At 36.4% G+C, this 20292-nt stretch overlaps 1 protein-coding gene across 3 annotated transcripts in view; it reads right to left on the minus strand.

The window, feature by feature from the left end:
- The window catches only part of CDC73 (cell division cycle 73), a 132108-nt gene that overhangs the window by 86918 nt on the left and 24898 nt on the right, over window positions 1–20292 (minus strand). For all 3 annotated transcript variants that reach the window (XM_003264496.3, XM_030818709.1, XM_030818710.1), the window contains exons 8-10: window positions 18294–18392; window positions 15804–15882; window positions 13746–13810 (exon numbers count right to left, since the gene is read on the minus strand). In XM_003264496.3, the coding sequence (XP_003264544.1) occupies window positions 13746–13810; window positions 15804–15882; window positions 18294–18392 (243 nt within the window). The remainder of the gene's footprint in view (window positions 1–13745; window positions 13811–15803; window positions 15883–18293; window positions 18393–20292) is intronic.

Consider the following 20292-nt stretch of genomic DNA (forward strand, 5'->3'; position numbering starts at 1 on the left):
TCGCTCCATTGTACTCCAGCCTGGGCAACAAGAGCAAAACTCGGTCTCAAAAAGAAAAAAAGAAAAAAAAACGTGAAAATTTGATTTATCTCTTGTTACATAAGTGCCTACATAATTTCTGTGATTTTGTCTATCGGCCTGTAAGCCTAAAGTACTTAGTTTCTGGCCCTTTAAAGAAGACGTTTGTCAATCCCCAACTTAAATCATTACATTTAAACCACTTTACATCACTGTATACTAAAAAATGCAAGGCAATAATGAAAACACACTTAAGGCTGGGCGCAGTGGCTCACATCTGTAATCTCTGCACTTTGAGAGGCCAAAGCAGGCGGATCGTTAGAGACCAGCCTGGGCAACATGGTGAACCGTGTCTCTACAAAATATACCAAAATTAGCTGGGCATTGCAGTGCATACCTGTGGTCCCAGCTGAGGTGGGAGCAGTGATTGAGCCCAGGAAATAGAGGCTGCAATGAGCTCTGACTGTACAACTACATTCCAGCCTGGGTGACAGAAAGAAAAAAAAAATGCACTTAAACTATACAAACTCCTGCTATATTACTTACTTTTGCTCATACCTGACTCTTCATTTTTTTATTATCATTAAAAATAATTTCATATTAAAGTTTCTAAGAGTTCAGCTTAGATAACAAACACTGGTTTTGGAAACTAGGTTTTATGACTAACTTGATAATTGTTTTTTTAACGAAGTCAACCTAAAATTACAAGGCATAACAGAACTTACATGTAAAACTCATAGTGAAAGGATGGCTGGCTTATTTTTATGGGCAAACACCAAATATCAATACAGTGTAAGTAAATAAGGGCACATATAAAAATGGTAGGTTGTTCCTTACAGACCAAATGTTAGCATGCTCAGTTTAAGTGTACCAGTGGAGACTTTAACCACATTTTGATCAATTTTATGCATATGTGGGAGGGAGAGAGATATGAATGCACGTGCATGCATCCATGTGTGAAAGAGAGAAAAAGACTAATTATTTTCTTCTATTACTGAAAATGGTTCTGGTAATTTCACTAAATACACTTTATGTAAATATAATCAAATAAGTAAAATGTAAACAAAACTTTCTACACAATCCACCAATTATTCTTATGAAAAATATTTCATGCTTTGCATTTATGCTGTGTGTACCTTCACATCTTTCAAATATGTCACAGCAGAATTTTTTAATGTGGCCATCCTGAGACTGTGTAAAACGTTCATCCCAACATATAATTATTACTTATCTACTGATATATAAAGTCTTCTTTATACTTCTCTATTTGTACTTTACGATGATACTACTTTATTTTTACTTAACCAGATTTGATTTTTTACTCATACTGACTGCATTCTAAATCTTAAGTACTTTTATACAACGCTAAGAAACACTTAAATTGTAATGTCTTTGCAGAACTGAAATTACTAATTGGAAGGGTGAGGTTTAAGGAACCTCATTAATTTGACTATCAAACCTGTAATAAGTGAAAGGTAGAGAAAGTGATTTCTATGCTGAGGAAAGTGGCATACACCTGCAGTCTCAGGTACTTAAGGCAGGAGGATGGCTTGAGCCCAGAGTTCAAGTCCAACCTGGGCAACACAGTGAGATCCCATCTCTTTAAAAAGAAAGAAAGATTTCCAAAACCCAGCAGGAAATCCCTGCTCTTCTCTCCCTTTCCAAATCAACGAAACTAAATGTGATTAATCCTAAATTTACAGCTCAAACTTGCAGAAAGGTCAGTCTATCGCTCCTAACCTCTCCACTGATAAATCAGATCCTTTGGATATCTACATTATGAATCCCAAATTCAAAGCTAGTTCCCTCACCAACACTTTCTAATAAATCAAATAGAATGGAATGAAACACAGTCCTAAAGTTGACTCAGTAATCTATACATCTAAAGAAATAACACATCATATCCATCTGGCAAGGGATTAGTCAGACACAACAAGGAATAGAAACCACAATGGCAAATCAAAACCTGTCTAAGCAGTGCCCAAGGGGAAAGGCACCCTGGCCTTGCAACAAGTCTTTTTTTTTAATGAAGAGTTAAAAATAACAGACTAATACCACTAAACATTTGAAGGATATAATTTATTATACGCTCATTGCACAGTATACTATGATTTCCAATGTAGCTTTACACAGAGAACATGTTATGTGCTAGAGGTGAGAATCCAGTGCCCTTCTTAATTACATTTATCACTGCAAATTAATAAATCAGCATTTGATTTCAAATACTGCTCTCATAAGCTTAATTAAAATGAATCAATTTCTCATGGTATACTAACATTACCTAGTTTCTCAGCCCTTCTCTGGGCTACGGCAAATTACTAACGTAATGCCACCCTATGAGACAACTGAGGATTCAGGCGGCTGATCAACCATAGGCAACAAAACCTCTGCACTGCTGTTCATCACCAGCAGTTATTTCTCCTTTGATCTGTTACACAGAAAATATGTTGACTGAAATTATTCAGACACTTAGAACCAGTTACTATGTACTGTGGACTCATCTTCGATGATCTACAAGAGGGTTCTAATATAAAATGTAAATGTAACACTGCCAGTATGACATAATGAAGCATAATTTTGTAAAATCTACTATACTAGGCCAGGCACGGTGGCTCACGCTTGCAATCCCAGCACTTTGGGAGGCCGCCGATCACTTGAAGTCAGGAGTTCAAGGCCAGCCTGGCCAACATGGCGAAACCCCATCTCTACTAAAAAGTACAAAAATTAGCCGGGTGTGGTGGCAGGCACCTGTAATCCCAGCTACTCAGAAGACTGAGGGAGGAGAATAGCTTGAACCCAGGAGGCGGAGGTTGCAGTTGATCCAGATCACGCCACTGCACTCCAGCCTGGGTGACAAGAGTGAGACTCCATTTCAAAAAACAAAAAAATCTAGTATACTACAGCCTTTTTACACTGATGTTTAAAGCTTTAAAAGTTATACAAACTTTTCAAAAATATTAATAATAACTCAAAGTTAGAAATAAGACAAACGTCTATCACAGGTGCCCCAAAATTGGTATCTATCAATTTATTGGAAAGTATTAGATCATTTATATCTACTGCAGTTAACCTAGGTAAAGAAAAATATTTTCCAATATCAAGTTATTTAAATAGTTACGTTCTTGAAGTTTCTTCTTAAAGTAACTTCTTTTTTTAGGGGGCGGGGAGGGTCTCATTCTGTTGCCCAGGCTGGAGTGTGGTGGCGCAATCATGGCTCACTGCAGCCTTGACCTCCTGGGCTTAATCAATCTGCCTGCCTCAGCCTCCTGAGTACCTGAGACTACAGGCGCACACCACTATGCCCGGCTAATTTTTGAATTTTTTTGTAGAGATGGGATTTTGCCAAATTGCCCAAGCTAGTCTCGAACTTCTGGGCTAAGGAATCCACCTGCCTCAGCCTCCCAAAGTGCAGGGATTACAGGCATGAGGCACTGCGCCCAGCCTGTTAACTTTTCTAGGAGGGGAAAAAAAAAAATATATACACACATACACACACACACACACACCCCCAAAGTCCTTGATGAATTATAATGTACCTACAAATTTACTATCAGAATAATTGGTAGTTATTCTGTCACTCTATTTAAAACTCAGTAATTCCTAAGGATATTGTGAAATACCTTGTATAGCTAGATAAGTTACTAAAATATTATAATCCTATCAGAAGCTGAATGGGAGTTTTCTCAAAGCCATCTATAGAACACAAGTAAGAATTCAGTAACTTCTGAAAGATCAAAAAGCTGCTTTATTATAGTTCTCAAGTTTGGTATAATGAAATATATTAGGAATTCAATTCCAGAATATTTATGGCACCACACACAAGACAGAAATGACAAAAAGACACTGTAGAAAAACCGGAGCGTCTCTCCAAAAATACCAAATTTGGGGAGGTAAATGATTACAGGATTGATAATGTCCAGAATTCACTGTAGAGGATGATAAAAGATTGAATCAATTCTAACTGTAATGTGTAAAAATGTTAAACTGGCGGGACGTGGTGGCTCACGCCTGTAATCCCAGCACTTTGGAAGCCTGAGGTGGGCAGATTACTTGAGGTCAGGAGTTCGAGACCAGCATGGCCAACACGATGAAATCTCTACTAAAAATACAAAAAATAGCCAGGCCGTGGTGGTGCACGCCTGTAGTCTCAGCTACTCAGGAGGCTGAGGCAGGAGGATTGCTTGAACCTGGGAGGCAGAGGCTGCAGTGAGCTGAGATCGTGCCACTGCACTTCAGCCTGGGCGATAGAGTGAGACTCTGTCATATACATATGTGTGTGTATAAATAAAGTTAAACTGACTTGATTTCAAAATAAAACTCTAGTTTGATCTTATATACAGTTTCAAAAATCTAAATGTAACAATAAAAGCTTTTTCAATGACACCCATAAAATATGACAAGTTCAACAGAGAGAGTTATCTGAGTTCTATGGTATGACATTTGTCTCTAATTAAAACAAAAGTAAGATCTTAAAATTTTTCATTTCTAAGCATTTCAAGTGAATATGTCTTCAATGGATTCAGTGCAAAGCACCATTCTGAAATTTCAAATAAGAACCTAGTTTCTTTTTTTTTTTTTTGAGACGGAGTCTCGCTGTCACCCAGGCTGGAGAGCAGTGGCACGATCTCAGCTCACTGCAGGCTCCGCCCCCTGGGGTTCACGCCATTCTCCTGCCTCAGCCTCCCGAGTAGCTGGGACTACAGGCGCCCGCCACCTCACCTGGATAATTTTTTTTTTTGTATTTTTAGTAGAGACGGGGTTTCACCGTGTTAGCCAGGATGGTCTCAATCTCCTGACCTCATGATCCGCCCACCTCGGCCTCCCAAAGTGCTGGGATTACAGGCGTGAGCCACCGCGCCCGGCCTAGAACCTAGTTTCTAAACAACAAGATTTGTCCAGTCCAGAAGCAAGTAAGAGTTTAAAAACAGGTATTTAAAAAAAACATGGGAACAGTCACTCACAGAGGAACATGAGAAGCAGGAAAGACAAGAAGAACAACACTAAAAAAAACATCCATCAAGAAAAAGACCTGGAAAAGAAACCAAAACTTAGAATTAAAGATCAAATGAGGTTTGGTAGGATGGGGGAGGGGAAAGGGGATGAACTAAACACTTCAATGAATACTAAGACAGAAATACTAAGACAATTTTAAAAATCTGAATGCAGGAATTATATAAAAGATTAAAAAGTCACTCGAAAATCTAAATCAATTTACAAAGACCCAGAAATTGATCCAACAAACTAATGTTCAGCCAGCAATAGCCAATGGAAAAGTTCCCATCAAGGACATACCCAAACACCCAAATATAGCATGTTATTAAATACACTAGGTTTTTTTCATACGAACCAATTGATTTAAAACATCTGTCATAAAGTTAAAAGGGACATTAAAGATTAATCTTTGTTCAAAATAATAAAGAGAAATACAGAAAATAAAAGCATTTGTATGTTAAAGAACAGCAGTGGTTAATCTAAAAATACAAGGAGGAGTAGGAAATTAAAAGTTATAAACTATGTTTAACACTGACAATAATTTTGTTAAAATTGAATTAAAGTGACACTGATGCAGGTAAATAGAAATTGGAATAAAAAGCTCTATTAAGTTGAAAGAAAACTAAAATCTTTGTGCAATTCTGAAAGTCATATATAACACTACAGCATTATATACTAAACTATAAGAGAATATATGTAACCAAAACGATGTTTCATAGTATAAATTTTTGTTATTTAACAAAATATATTTCCAAACTGGTTTCTATGTTTCCTATTCTTACAACAATCAATATTACAGCATTTTAAAACAAAGTGATGTTAAATTTATTACTAAAAATTATACAGTGATTTCAAGATTACTCTGATATACGTGGCAACAATAACTTTTCTTTCTTTCTAAAATAAATCTCAAGTGTTTTGTGATTGTGGCATTAACTCCATAGTCATCGGTAGAATAATTTTAAAAGTTATGTTACAGATATTAACTAAAACCTCTAATATGTTTTGGGTAAACTAATAGTTATTCTTTAACAAAACGCAAACCTAAATTGAGTTGAATTGTACAGGCTTACACAAAATTTATCAACCAGTGTGCAATGGATTTTCAATAAATCTCAGTTAAGATATATAAACTAAACCACATAAAAATAATATTCGCTTTATATGTATTAAAATTCCCTGACATGAATATGTTGTTGCTGTAATTCATTTTTCTTGAAGTACATTAGCACCAAAATGCTAATAATGCTGACAAAATATTAAGGTTAAATCAGATTCTAACACCTCTTACTAACAAGGAAGGCATGAAATGATTTAATATTTACCCATCTAAATTAAGTGTTCAGTCTAAATACTAGCCAATTAGAGAAAAAGAGTATATCTGTATTATTCAGTATAAAACGTTTACAAAATATTATGTATGTTTAATATAAAAACATTTATGTAATAACTACAATTAATTCCATACTACAATCAAAAAGCAGTGAAAGGAGGCTGGGCACGGTGGCTCACGCCTGTAATCCGAGCACTTTGGGAGGCTGAGGCAGGCAGATCACTTGAGGTCAGGAGTTCACAACCAGCCTGGCCAATACAGTCTCTACTAAAAATACAAAAAATTAGCCAGGCATGGTGGTGCATGCCTGTAATCCCAGCTACTTGGGAGGCTGAGGCAGGAGAATCGCTTGAACCCAGGAGATGGATGTTGCACTGAGCTGAGATCACGCCACCACACTCCAGCCTGGGTGAGACAGTGAAACTCCATCTCAAAAATAGTAATAATAAAATAAAATAAACTTTTAAAGAAGCAGTGAAAAGGGCAATGCTAAACAAGGTATAACTGGATACATTTAAACCTCAAAACAAATCCCTAAGGAAGTTATACCACCTTTCTGATGAGAAAACTGAAGCTTAATTTGCTGTAACAAACAGGCCAACAAATCATAATAGAAAGTTCTCTCTTTTATCTCCCTTATATTAAGACTTGGTCCAAATCTATAACCAGAACATTATCTGCCCCCCTCAAAAAAAGTTGGAAAAAATCACAAGGGGAAAAATTATTATAAAAGGGATATAAAGGATTTTGTATGAGTACCATTTGTTGAGCCTCTCTGTGCTAAAAGAGAAAAAAATATTGCCTATTCACTTTAGTGATGGCTTCTTAGAACAGTCTATGAAAATGCATATCTAACAAAAAACTGTATACAGTACATAGTATGTTAATATGGAAGTATTACTTCATGTAACAGGTAGTAAGTATATAAAATAAACTTTCAAAACTTAAGGGATACAATGGACTATTATATGCATACTATTTTAATATTTACATTTTGTAAACAGTTTTTACATATATAAAAAACAGTGTTTCATTTAAGGGGTACACCTTTATACTGCTAAGTGGACACATGATAGAACCACTTTGTTTCCTGAAATATCAAGACAAGCAACAAGTTTTGAAAATTGTTTAAAGTGTAATATAATATTCTCAAATAGAATAATATGCCAGTCTAAACACAGAGTACAGAAAAAACATTTTATAAAAGTAATATTCCTACTTATAATTATGTAACTACATATTAAAATCCTGAACACTTTATATACTTTTCAGATGAAGGTTACTTCATTTTTAATGAAGTTAATTAATTTTTTTTTATTTTTAGAGACAGGGTCTCGTTGCTTTGCACAGGCTGGTCTCAAACTCCTGGCCTCAAGCTACCCTCCTGCCTCAGCCTCCCAAAGTTCTAGGATTATAGCCGTGAGCCAGCATGCCTGTCCAGAAAATCGGTAACTTAAAACTAAAGAAATTACATTTCTTTCTATGTATGAGTCCTAACAGATGGATGGAAAAGGCCAACCTAGTTATCACCCTCTTTATATAACTTATTTGCAGCTACTTTCTCTCAAATGCAAAAGATCTCTGCTGTAAGATAAACATACATAGCTGTTGCAAAAAATACCCCAATTACTTGAGAGAAAAAAGACTATCATAATACTAGTCTTTATAATTTTGAATGAAAATTCTATCACTAACAATACTAAATACATATATTAATAAATATAATAAATTATACATACAATAAAGCTATATAGTTGCCTACATTCACACATACATCTAATTGAGTTTACAGAATCATAAATTAATAATACAAGTAGCTACCATTTGTTAAGCCTCTTTGTACTAAGCATTTTATACAGTGTCTCCTTTAATCTTCAACAATACTATGATGTAAGTTCTATTATATATATTATAAAATAAAAACAAAATCACTGATAGAAAGGTTAAATAACCTCCTCAACTTCACAAGCAGGACAATGAATGGCAGAACTGAAAATCAAAGCCAGCACTGACTTCAAAGCCTCATATTTGTTGTATTTCCAACTGATTAACTTATCTTTAACAAACTGGTGCTGCCTCTAGAGCAGGGATTTCAAACTGGATGGCCAAAACAGTCTATAGATGTAGCAGAAATAAGTACAGAAGGCTAAATAAAAGATAACAGAGTAATGAGGCCTGTGGCAATCTAGAGAAAACCTCTTATCTAAAGGAGGTAGCTCCTGCAAAGGTGGATGTGGCTGTTGCCATGTGAGACTACAGACCCAGTACCCAGTCATGCCAGATAGATTTTAAGGAAGCTGGAAATCCAGACTGTTTATGTGACAAGCTCTAATTTTTAAATGGTGGTGAATAAGATAAAAACTTAAATTACAATGGATGCCTAATAAAACGTATCTGTGGCCACATTTAGATTGCACAATGAATGACTCCAGAAGCATGCTAAAAGAGACATATGATCTACCTTACCATCTTCTTCTTCCTGACTGTTCATAAATGTTAGTGCAATGTAATGTAATAATGCACTAACATTTATGAACAGGCAGGAAGAAGAAAAAGAAACTTTCCTACAAGCATCCTTAAAATATATACAATAACCAGTCTTCTTTCAAATCTTTCTACTCCCTACACTCTCCCCATCACAGGGCTTTTAGTCCTGCTTTTTGCTCAGTGCTCCTAAAATGTGTTTTCCTGTCATCATCACCAAGTTAAATCCTACACAAACTTCCGAACTTATTCAAGCATTACCTCCTCAATGAAGTATTCTGACTCCTGCAACAAATCCAATATTAGGTTCTTGTTGCACAACGTACCTCTAACACTTGGCATAGTCACAATTTTATAGTGTGACTAATGTGTCCCTCTCCAACCAGATCATAAAGTCCGTATGAACACGTATGGTTTTGTTCATCTTTGATGTCCCAGCACTCAGCACACTGCAAGGCACACAGCATGCACTCAACAAATATTTGCCAAAGGAAAGAGGAAGAAAAGGAAATAGAGCCCTAAGGAAGACAGCTTTTAAAAAAGTCTCCATTATCTGCAGGGCTGAGCTCTACCCACAACTCCAGAACATTACTGCTACTATAGCACTCCCATAACACTTCAAGCAGAGATGAACAACAAATTAATCAATAACCAAATGGGAATGAACGAAGCTTTATAAAACAGTGGTGGGGTGGGGAGAGTGCTACGTCTGTGTTCCTGCTCTCCGGCCTGGGCAAAAGAGCGAGATTCTGTCTCCAAAAAAAAAAAAGAATATAACCTGGTTGACAGACTGAGATTCTGGATCCTCCTGAGAATTGATGGTGATATTATTACACCTCTAACAAATTGTATAAAGCTACCTAAGTTTACTTACTGTCAAAAAAATCATTCCCCAAAACATACTTACTGTAAGAACTATGATGACTGTTGGAATAAATTCAAGCAAAGATCTTGAAGGAAAGCTTTTAATCTCTATAATTGCAGTGTGTGAGATGCTTCCTCAAAAATGAAGACAGTAAAGGTAAATCAAGAGTCAATGATACTCACTAAGAACAAATAGAGGTTAGAGTCTGTAACCCTTCCAGTTAAATATGAACAGGCTAGACAGGTTAAAATGAAGTTGTTCTCAAGGCAACTACCAAATCCTTATTAATAAGAGTGAACTGTGATCACCATCTTCTAATTATTTCTCCAGTGGAACCATAAATTGGTTCCTTGCAAACTAACAAAAACAGGTCTTCATTATATCCTCTTATTTACTATACAATAAAAAAACTTTATCAAGTGACGTTCTTTGTCTAATATGACTCTATCACAAAATGAAACAATGAAAATATATTATTTCCCCCACTGAATGGTTTCTACTTCTAACACATAATTCTGAGATAGCTTTACTTAACCTGATTCTATGCAACACTAGTCCTTTCCAAGAATATTCCCTAGGTGTTAGGGTCGGGGCAAACTCGGGGGGTTAAATAAGCTTGAGAAAGACTGCATATTCTTCCAATTTAGATACTCATACATTAAAAACAATGAGATTCCTGAACCACAAAATCTGTTTAATCTAGTGGGGTTTTTTTGTTTGTTTTTGAGACAGAGTCTCACTCTGTCACCCAGACTGGAGTGCAGTGGCATAATCCTGGCTCACTGCAGCCTCCTCCTCCTGGGTTCAAGCAATTCTCCTGCCTCAGCCTCCGGAGTAGCTGAGATTACAGGCGCGCGTCACTACATCCTGGCTAATTTTTGTATTTTTAGTAGATGGGGTTTCGCCATGTTAACCAAGCTGGTCTTGAACTCCTGGCCTCAAGTGATCTGCCCACCTTGGCCTCCCAAAGTGCTGGGATTACAGGCATGAGCCACTGCGCCTGGCCTAACCTAGTATTTCTTAAACATTATAGAACCCAAGCAACAAATTTGGGGGAAAAGCTCCAAACTTGGAAAAGTTCTCTATCAAATCAACAATTTCATGGCTTGGGCCTCTGGAATCTTTACTGTGAAACGTATTTCATGGCCTAAGTCAAAAGTTAACCAGAAACCCAACTATACAAACTTATAACTTTAAAGATACCTGGGTTTCTGTTGCTATAAATTTGAATAATTCTTATTTTCATAAAATATTATCAAAGCACTCTCCCTGGGGCCTTTATTTCTATAAAAATTTTCACTAACCCATGATTCTTATGAAATGTGATTATCAAAACATATATCCTTCTCTACAACATATATAGGAAATAATCTATCTGTATAAAAATATTCTAGCTGCCTGCATAATTTAGTCTTGCATATAACAGAAATCTGATGTTTAACTTAAAAGATACATAGATTGATCCTAATTTTGTTAACTATGTACATCAACCAGGCATATCAAAACCTTGGAGAACAATGGCTGCAAAAATGAACTATACATAAATTAGAAAGGAAGTTACATCTGGGCAGCAAAGCCTTTTAACATATATTTAACATCACTGTATGTCTGGGTGGATATTATAAAGGAGAAACGTTCTTGACTGGAGAATAAGGTAGAAAGTTGGTGCAACTCACAAGCTCACAAATAGGTAGTAATTCCAAAGCAGAAAAGAAAAAAATTTTAAATTGAAAACTTAAGTCTGAGACATAACTAAAAAATAATTATCTGAGAACTTCAAAGCTTTCAAGTTCAAATTTCTCTATGTATTAATTCTAACAACTGCATAAATCAGATCACAAGCAACACAGAGATTCAAACTGGGTATTAATATAACTATCAGCAATTTAACCATTTTTAGTCTTTCGGTTGCATTCCTACACAATGCTTTTTTCATGATTATTCTTTAAAAATCACACAGCATAAATTTGCTTAAATTCACCTCTCTTTCCAGTATACTTCAGTATATTGCTTAAATTCACCTCTCTTTCAGTATATTTAGAACAGTCTCTGATGATGCAGGAGAATCACATCATTCTCATACTGATCAATTAAGAAGCTATCCTTAAATTTTAGAAAAACTGCTCTGTACAAAGGATTGCTGTAAAACCCATCACAGATTTTACTATTTGCAAAGAAGCTCAGATAATAAAACCATTTCATGGCATTTCAGAGCTACAAGGACGGATGAGAAAAGTAAAAACAATAATAATAAAAATAACAAAAAACTTACTTTGATGGCTCCCCAAGGGTAACAACTTCATTCTACGACTAATTCACTCAGGGAATGATCAGCGGGCAAGTTCTGTCGCACTTAGGGAAATGATTAGTAGGCAAGTTCTGTTCCCAAGATGTCAATAACCAAATCACATAAGAATTTAAACTAAATCTTCAGCCATGAATTATATATTGAAGTCAGGAAGAACCAGGCAGATCGCATAAGATGGGAGTATCTAATCCCTGATGTCTTTTCCCTTAATTCTCTAAACTCTAGCAACACTGGCCTCCTTGCTGTTGCTCTACTGGACCTCAGTCTTGATCCTTGCCTTGACATAGAGGAATGCTATCCAAGTCTCTGCTCAGCTGTTACCTCCTGAGAGAAGTATCTCTGACGTCTCTCTCTAAACAAGCCTCATGTGTCTGATTCACAGCTGTATAACCAGCAACAAGAACAGGATCTGACACAAATGCTCAATAAGTACTTGTTGAATGAATTCATTAATCTACATATAATTTAATACAAAAACAAATCTGATGACAATTTAAAAACAAGTATATTAACAAAATATCTGATATCCAATCCCAATTTGAAGTCCAGAAAAAAACAAACTTAAAATCAGATCTCTATGCTTGCTATTTGCTTTCGGAAATAGTGAGTAAAACATGAAAAAGTCCACGTAGATATAAAGATATATGTTAGTTCTGAGAAATCACAGCACATATATAATGATTCCATGTTATATAGAGTCCATAAAGATCTGATGATTCACAAGCAAAGACAAAAGTTTGGTATTAGTGTCTTAAGTATACTCTATTTAATACACATGCATAGTATTTTAAAAGTATAATAATCTAGAATACAAATAAAAGTATAAAAGCTATAACAGTCTAGAATATAAATATGCAAAATAAGGTTAATAGAATTCCTGTTCTACATCACCAAGTCCAATAATTAAATAAAAATTAAAAGTGTTAAATATGGCTTGGTCAGAATATATAGAAATAACCATTTTTAGCAGGCTAAAAGAAGAAAGTTTACTAAACGTGAACCAAAGGCTTATATTCACAGATACCCAAGTATTTAGTTCTGTTAATTACATACTTTGTAAGCATTATAATCACTATAATCCATCTCTGTAAAGAGCGTAGACATTACATTGTTAAAAACAAGGCCGGGCGCGGTGGCTCACACTTGTAATCCCAGCACTTTGGGAGGCTGAGGTGGGCGGATCACGAGGTCAGGAGATGGAGACCACGGTGAAACCCTGTCTCTACTAAAAATACAAAAAAATTAGCCGGGCATGGTGGCGGGCACCTGTAGTCCCAGCTACCTGCAGAGGCTGAGGCAGGAGAATGGCATGAACCCGGGAGGCGGAGGTTGCGGTGAGCCGAGATCGTGCCACTGCACTCCAGCCTGGGCGACAGAGCGAGACTCCGTCTCAAAAAAATAAATAAATAAATAAAAATAAAAACAAAAGGTATTATGCGAAAAAGCTCTCCCAAACTGACCTCATAACTTAAAGGCTTTAAATACCAATCAGGTGGCATTGCCCTACTTGCAAGTTAATCAAATCAGCTTTTATCTACATATATTCAACTTAGTTTGAAGGAAAAGAAAAATGAAACAGGATACCCATGAATCAAATAATATACCACACAGATCAATCAGCACAAGTGATCAATAAATAAAAATGTTTGAAATAAAAAGTATGAGAGAATAAAGATTTTCTTCAACATGTGCTACTCACATAAAATCCCTGGAACAAAAGAACATCTACAGCCAAATTAACTTACCGTTACAGATTTCAGTGTCATACCATGGTAGGTTCCCATAGTGTCAATTTTGAAGCCTTCCGTTTCTATGAAAAAAAGAGGCTTATTGTTAAGATTTTATAGATCATGTATCTTATGACCTATAACAAATCTAAAGTAATAATCTACATTGAATGTGATGGTTCAATAATATACAAAGCCTTGAATCTACTATGTAAAATGACATACTTGTGAAGATAAAAACTTTAAAAAGGACTCTAGGTTAAAAAATATTAATATATTAAATACAGACCAGCAAGCCTATTGTGTAAAAGCTGGTTAAGACTCTCTCTGCAATTATGTTCAAAAATTAGATTGAAAACTTTATAACCCCAAATTACTTACTACTAATACTCAATGATAGTACCACTAAAAGCAGCTAATACCATGAAAAAACCCAGTTATAAAAAGTAGTGTTCCAAAGTTTCAGTCATAAGGCATATACTTATTTTTACATACATACATATATATGTATTTTTTCTTTTGAGACAGGATCTCACTCTGTCACCTAGGCTGGAGTACAGTGGCACAATCTCAGTTCACTGCAACCTCTTCTCCCATCCCCCCTCCCCAGGTTCAAGCAATCCTCCCACCTCAGCCTCCCGAGTAGCTAGGACCACTGGCATGCAACACCACACCCAGGTATTTTTTTGTATTTTTAGTAGAGATGGGGTCTTGCCACGTTGCTCAGGCTGGTCACAAAGTACTGAACTCAAGCAATCCTCCTGCCTCCACCTCCAAAAGTGCTGGAATTACAGGTGTGAGCCACAGCAATCAACCATATTACGTATTTTATAGAAAGCAATGTTGTAAATAATGATTGGAGTGCCAGGACAGAATCCCAATATGCCTTTCTGTAAAGGCAAATATTTTAACACGCTGCAAGCCTTAAAATCTGTCACAACTGCCCAATTCTGTATTTTAGTGCAAAAGCAGAACAAACAATATATGTAATCAATTAGGGGCAACCCAATTTGGCCCATGGAGGGTTATATTTAGTTTGGGGGCTGTAATTTACCAACCTCTGCTTTATATAATTCATTCCCCAAGAAAAACATTGAATATTGTAAAGAAAGAATGGACGTAGTCTTTCTATGGCACATACCCAGTGCATGCCTTTAACAACTGAATGAAGTCAGCACACAAAATTCATTGCATCAAGGCAACATATCATTTTAAAAAAACTTAAATGAAGATTGCAGATTATGCTTAAAAATATCATTAACTTCCAGTTGCTTCTACCTAATATTTTCATGATTCAAGTCATGATGAATGAAGATCTCAAGAGGAAGTTACACTGACATTAGTCTCACCTCACAGCTGCAGAAATGGTTCGTTATTGCATTAGCCAGAATGCCATGTAGACTATCACAAAGTAAGTCCTCCCATCATTGCTCTAAATCTGTTTCCAAGTTCTCAATGTACATACACATTTATAACTTGGGAAACATGACTTAACATATAGAATCTCTACTTTAAATTATATAAAAACAAAAGCAGTATGAATAACAGCAAACATTTATAGATAATTTACTTACATATCAGATACTATTCTGGGAACTTAATATTTATTAACCAGTCCAATACTCACAATAACGATAAGAGACAGGCACCATAACAACATTTTAATTACACGCAGGAGAAAACTAAGGCAGAATGCAGTTAAAGTAACATTAAAATTCACACAAAAAGTTACTACGACATAAGCTATCTGGATCCAGAATCCATGCTATTAACCAGGGGTTGGCCAACTTTTTTTCTGTAAAGGGCCAGATAATATTTTTAGGCTTTGTAGGCTACACAGTCTCTACTGAAACAACTCAATACTGATGTCACAAAGCCAAAGCAGCCATATATAAAATACATAAATGAATGAGTGTGGCTGTGTCCCAACAAAATGTTATTTAAGAAAAACTGCAGTGGGTAAGATCTGGTCTGTAGACATTACTTTGCCAACCCTTACCCTTAAACATCAGGCCATACTGCCTCTCAAGTTCAACACAACCACACTAAGGGGAAGATAAGAATTAAGCAACTTACCTTCTTTTCCTTTGAATCTTTCCTGATCGTATCTGTTATAGGCAGCTGGGATAGGCTGTTTGGTGCGCAAAGTGGGATCCTATAAAAAAAAAAATTAATTATGAGTTACTTGTTAATATTTTTAAATGTCACTTATTTAATATGCTAGAGTGCAGTAGCGTGACCATGGCTCACTGCAGCCAAGACCTCCTGGGCCCAAGTGATCCTCCCACCTCAGCCTTCCAAGTAGCTGGGACCACAGGCATGCACCACCACACCCAGCTAATTTTTTTTTTTAAATTTTTTTATAGAGACAAAGTTTCACCATGCTGCTCAAGCTGGTTTTGAATCCCAGCCTCAGGTGATCAACCTCAGTCTCCCAAAGTGTTAGGATTACACGCATGAGCCACCACCATACCTGGCTAAAGTACCTTTACGACATAACACCCTTCCCTCCAATTATGCTTGTTTTAACAAAACAAAAAAACCCTTAAATTCAAAGTATATTGAGTTTAGTTTTACAGATTTTTAGCTGAATTATCCACCAAATTATTAATCCTTAAATAAACATGAAAGCCATGATGATTAATCCATTATAAACAGAGTAAGACTGAAGAGGCATTTTTTTAAAATAATTAGAAAAGGCTGTCAGTCTAATGATGCATTATTTAATCACAAATACTTTATCAAAACTCACAATGTTTAACAAACTAAAAACACATATTTAACAATATTCCTAAAGCTACTTGAAAAATTCATGAAGACTGAAATACTTTTCATTTTATTACAATAGGATTCTGTATCAAATATTATGCCAAATAAAATATACTTATCAATACCTATCAAGAATAAGTATATGCTTACTTCACACTAGGCATATACTTATATAGTCAAATGCCAAACATTAAAACCTTCAAGTATTCTAACGATTATATAAATATACAGAAAGAACATTCAGTCACAAATGATAGAACTGTTTTAAGGTTTGACATGTTTCCTATCAACAGCTATTCAAAATGTCAACCAATTCATAATTCTAAGTACCTTGTGCTTTGCCATCATAGCTCTTACTCCACTACCTTTTTTTTTTTTTAAAAAAAAAAACATCTAATAAGTAGGGAACTCCTGAGAGATCTAGGTTACATTGTCGTATGAGAATCTAACTAAACCCTGATGATCTGAGGTGGAACAGTTTCATTCCAAAAACCTCCCCCTGGTCCATGAAAAAAACTGTCTTCCATGAAACTGGTCCCTGGTGCCAAAAGGGTTGGGGACTGCTGTACTAGACTATAAGCTCAAAGAAAGTAGGGACTATAATCTTTCTCATTATTGAATCTCAAGATCATCAGCAGACTGCCTAATAGAAGGCACTTAAGTACCTGATGGAGAGTCAACTAAAAGTATTTATCTAATTATCAACAAAAGTCTACCATCTTTAAAAGTTAAATTCCAACAATTTCATGAGCAAATAAAACTACTACAAAGTAGTTGCAAAGGCTGTATTAGTACTCTAATACATTTCAATGTGCCTTTTAAAACTTGACACAGTTTTAAAAATATAGAAGATTTTCTGGGAGGCCCAGGTGGGCAGATCACCTGAGGTCAGAAGTTCAAGACCGGCCTGGCCAACAGGACGAAACCCCATCTCTACTAAAAATACAAAAATTAGCCGGGCGTGGTGGCATGCGCCTGTAATTCCAGCTACTCGGGAGGCTGAGGCAGAAGAATCGCTTGAACCCAGGAGGCGGAGGTTGCAGTGAGCCAAGATCGTGCCACTGACTCCAGCCTGGGCAACAGAGTGAGACTGTCTCAAAAAAAAAAAAAAAAAAAAAAAATTTTATAAATTTTCTATTTATAGAATCTTCTATTTTCTATTGCAGAAAATAGAAATAATTTCATTTGTATGTTTTATTCCTTTGTTGAATTATATGAAAATAGCTGGAAGGATTTTCAACAAAATTAGAGTATGTTTGAATTTAAATACAGGCTATATTGTCATACATGAAATTTACTTTGGGAGGGTCTTAGTGGCACTTCAAAGAGAAGGCAGTCAACTCTCAGAGCAGCTGAAATGGAGTCACAATTAAAGGACAGCATGGCTGGTGATCAAGAGAAATACATTCACCAAGATGTAATAGATACAATGTCAAAAAGAACCCCAAACTGAGAGGTAACAGGGATTTATGTTATTAGCAATGGTTAGCGATTGTCCCAAGCAACAATGAGTAGGCCAGCCACAGTTTATCTAAAATAAATAGAAGGCTTTCCCTAATTAATCTGTTTCAGACTCTGACCCAGGTATATTAAGAATTACTGCTCCAGTTAAGAATTACTGCTGAAGTAAGTAACTTTTAATGTTGGGGAAGGCTTTCACATCTTTCAGATATTCTGAGGCAGCAAAACGTTTAGAATCCACTGATTTTAAAATGTGAAGATGTCTTCAACGTTACTACACTGCAATATAAGTGACAACTTCATTAAAATTCCTGTAAAGCAGTAAAGCATTCTTACCACAGGTGCTGCATTTGGGGCAGGTCGCTGTTCAGGTGCACGCCCTTCTTCTCTGGCTTTTACAGATTGAAGAATTGCAAAAATGTTCTTGGAAAAATTCTAAAATATAAATGGATTTTAATTAAGCCCACTTTAAATATACAATAGTAAATTTAGTTGATAAATAATTTAAGACTAAGTTATCTTACTATCAATTCTTCCCTACTATATATGTCGTAAGGTATCATCATTATACACATATGTAAAAACCAACCACTACTGAGATATTGATCCAGAGACTGATTATTGTAAATCCCATGGTATTCATTTCATCATTTTCATTTTACTTAAACTGCTAAATTCGGGAGGCCGAGGCAGGCAGATCACGAGGTCAGGAGATGGAGACCACCCTGGCTAACATGGTGAAACCCCGTCTCTACTAAAAATACAAAAAACTGCTCGGGCGCGGTGGCGGGTGCCTGTAGTCCCAGCTACTTGGAAGGCTGAGGCAGGAGAATGGCGTGAACCCGGGAGGCGGAGTTCGCAGTGAGCCAAGATCACGCCACTGCACTCCAGCCTAGGTGACAGAGCAAGACTCCATCTCAAAAAGAAAAAAAAAAAAAAAAAAAACTGCTACAAATGTATTCATATTCTGCATCTGTTCAAATATATAACCAGAAAGCAAGTTAAAAATCTAAATAAGGCCGGGCATGGTGGCTCATGCCTGTAATCCCAGCACTTTGGGAGGCAGAGGCAGGTGGATCATAAGGTCAGGAGATCGAGGCCATTCTGGCTAACACGGTGAAATCCTGTCTCTACCAAAACTACAAAAAATTAGCCAGGCGTGGTGGTGGGCACCTATAGTCTCAGCTACTCAGGAGGCTGAGGCAGGAGAATGGCATGAATCCAGCAGGTGGAGCTTGCAGTGAGCCGTGATAGTGCCACTGCACTCCACCCTGGGCAACAGAGCAAGAATCCGTCTCTCAAAAAAAAAAAATCTAAATAAAAATATATTTGTCTAAAGAGGCTTCTAGTTCAGAAAAAAAAAAATCAACTACTATATCCTCCTGTTAAACTCCAGTGCTAATTTCAGATTGCTACATGTAACATGAGTTTTGAGATATTAGAAGTCAATGTACACTTTTCAAAGATGTGTAAGTTGGAAAGTACAAGTACAAACACTCTTCAACTTACGATGCAATTACATGCTGATCAAAAGTCAACACAGCTAACTAATCTGACGACTCTTCCCTTCACGAAATATTCTTCCTTCATGCTATGGATTGAATGTCTCCTCTAAAACCCATGATGAAATTTTATTCCATTCTAATAGTATTAGGAGGTGGAGCCTTTAGGAGATGATTAGGTAGGTCATAGGGCTCCACCCTTACGAATGGATTAATGTTGTTATTGCAAAAGTAGACTCGGATTCCCGAAAGAGTAAGTTTGGCCCCATTTCTCTCTGTGTCTCATTTGCTTGCTTGCTTGCTTCTGCCTTCTGCCATGAAATGACCCTCATCAGATGCCACTGCTATGCTCTTGGATTTCTCAGCCTACAGAAATGTGAGAAATAAATTTGTCTTCATAAATTACCCAGTCTGTGATATCCACAGCAGCAGAAAACAGACAAAGACACTTGGCCTCTGAGATGCTATTCTCTCTTGGTTTTACCCCTAATGTCTGACAGTTCCTTTGGGGCTCTTCCTATGCTGCCTATCAATCACTTAACATTTCAAGGAATATGTAGTAAGAATCTACTCTAAGCCAAACACCTTGCTTGGCACTTGGGTACAATGATGATCAAAAAAGACATGGTCGCTGCCCTCATGAACCTCAAATACAACATAATTTCTCTTCTTTAAACAAAGCATTCTCTTTCCTTGGCTTGGACCACTCTTCCCACCTTACCCCTTTCACCTCCCTCACTAGTTTTTATTCTTTAGGTATCACTCCTCTTTACTCTCAACTAAGTTAACTGCCCTTGCTGGGTGTCTGCCCTGCAATGTACGTAATAATTAAC

Source organism: Nomascus leucogenys, chromosome 9, assembly GCF_006542625.1.
Source record: "Nomascus leucogenys isolate Asia chromosome 9, Asia_NLE_v1, whole genome shotgun sequence".
In the NCBI taxonomy this organism is placed as follows: Eukaryota; Metazoa; Chordata; class Mammalia; order Primates; family Hylobatidae; genus Nomascus; species Nomascus leucogenys.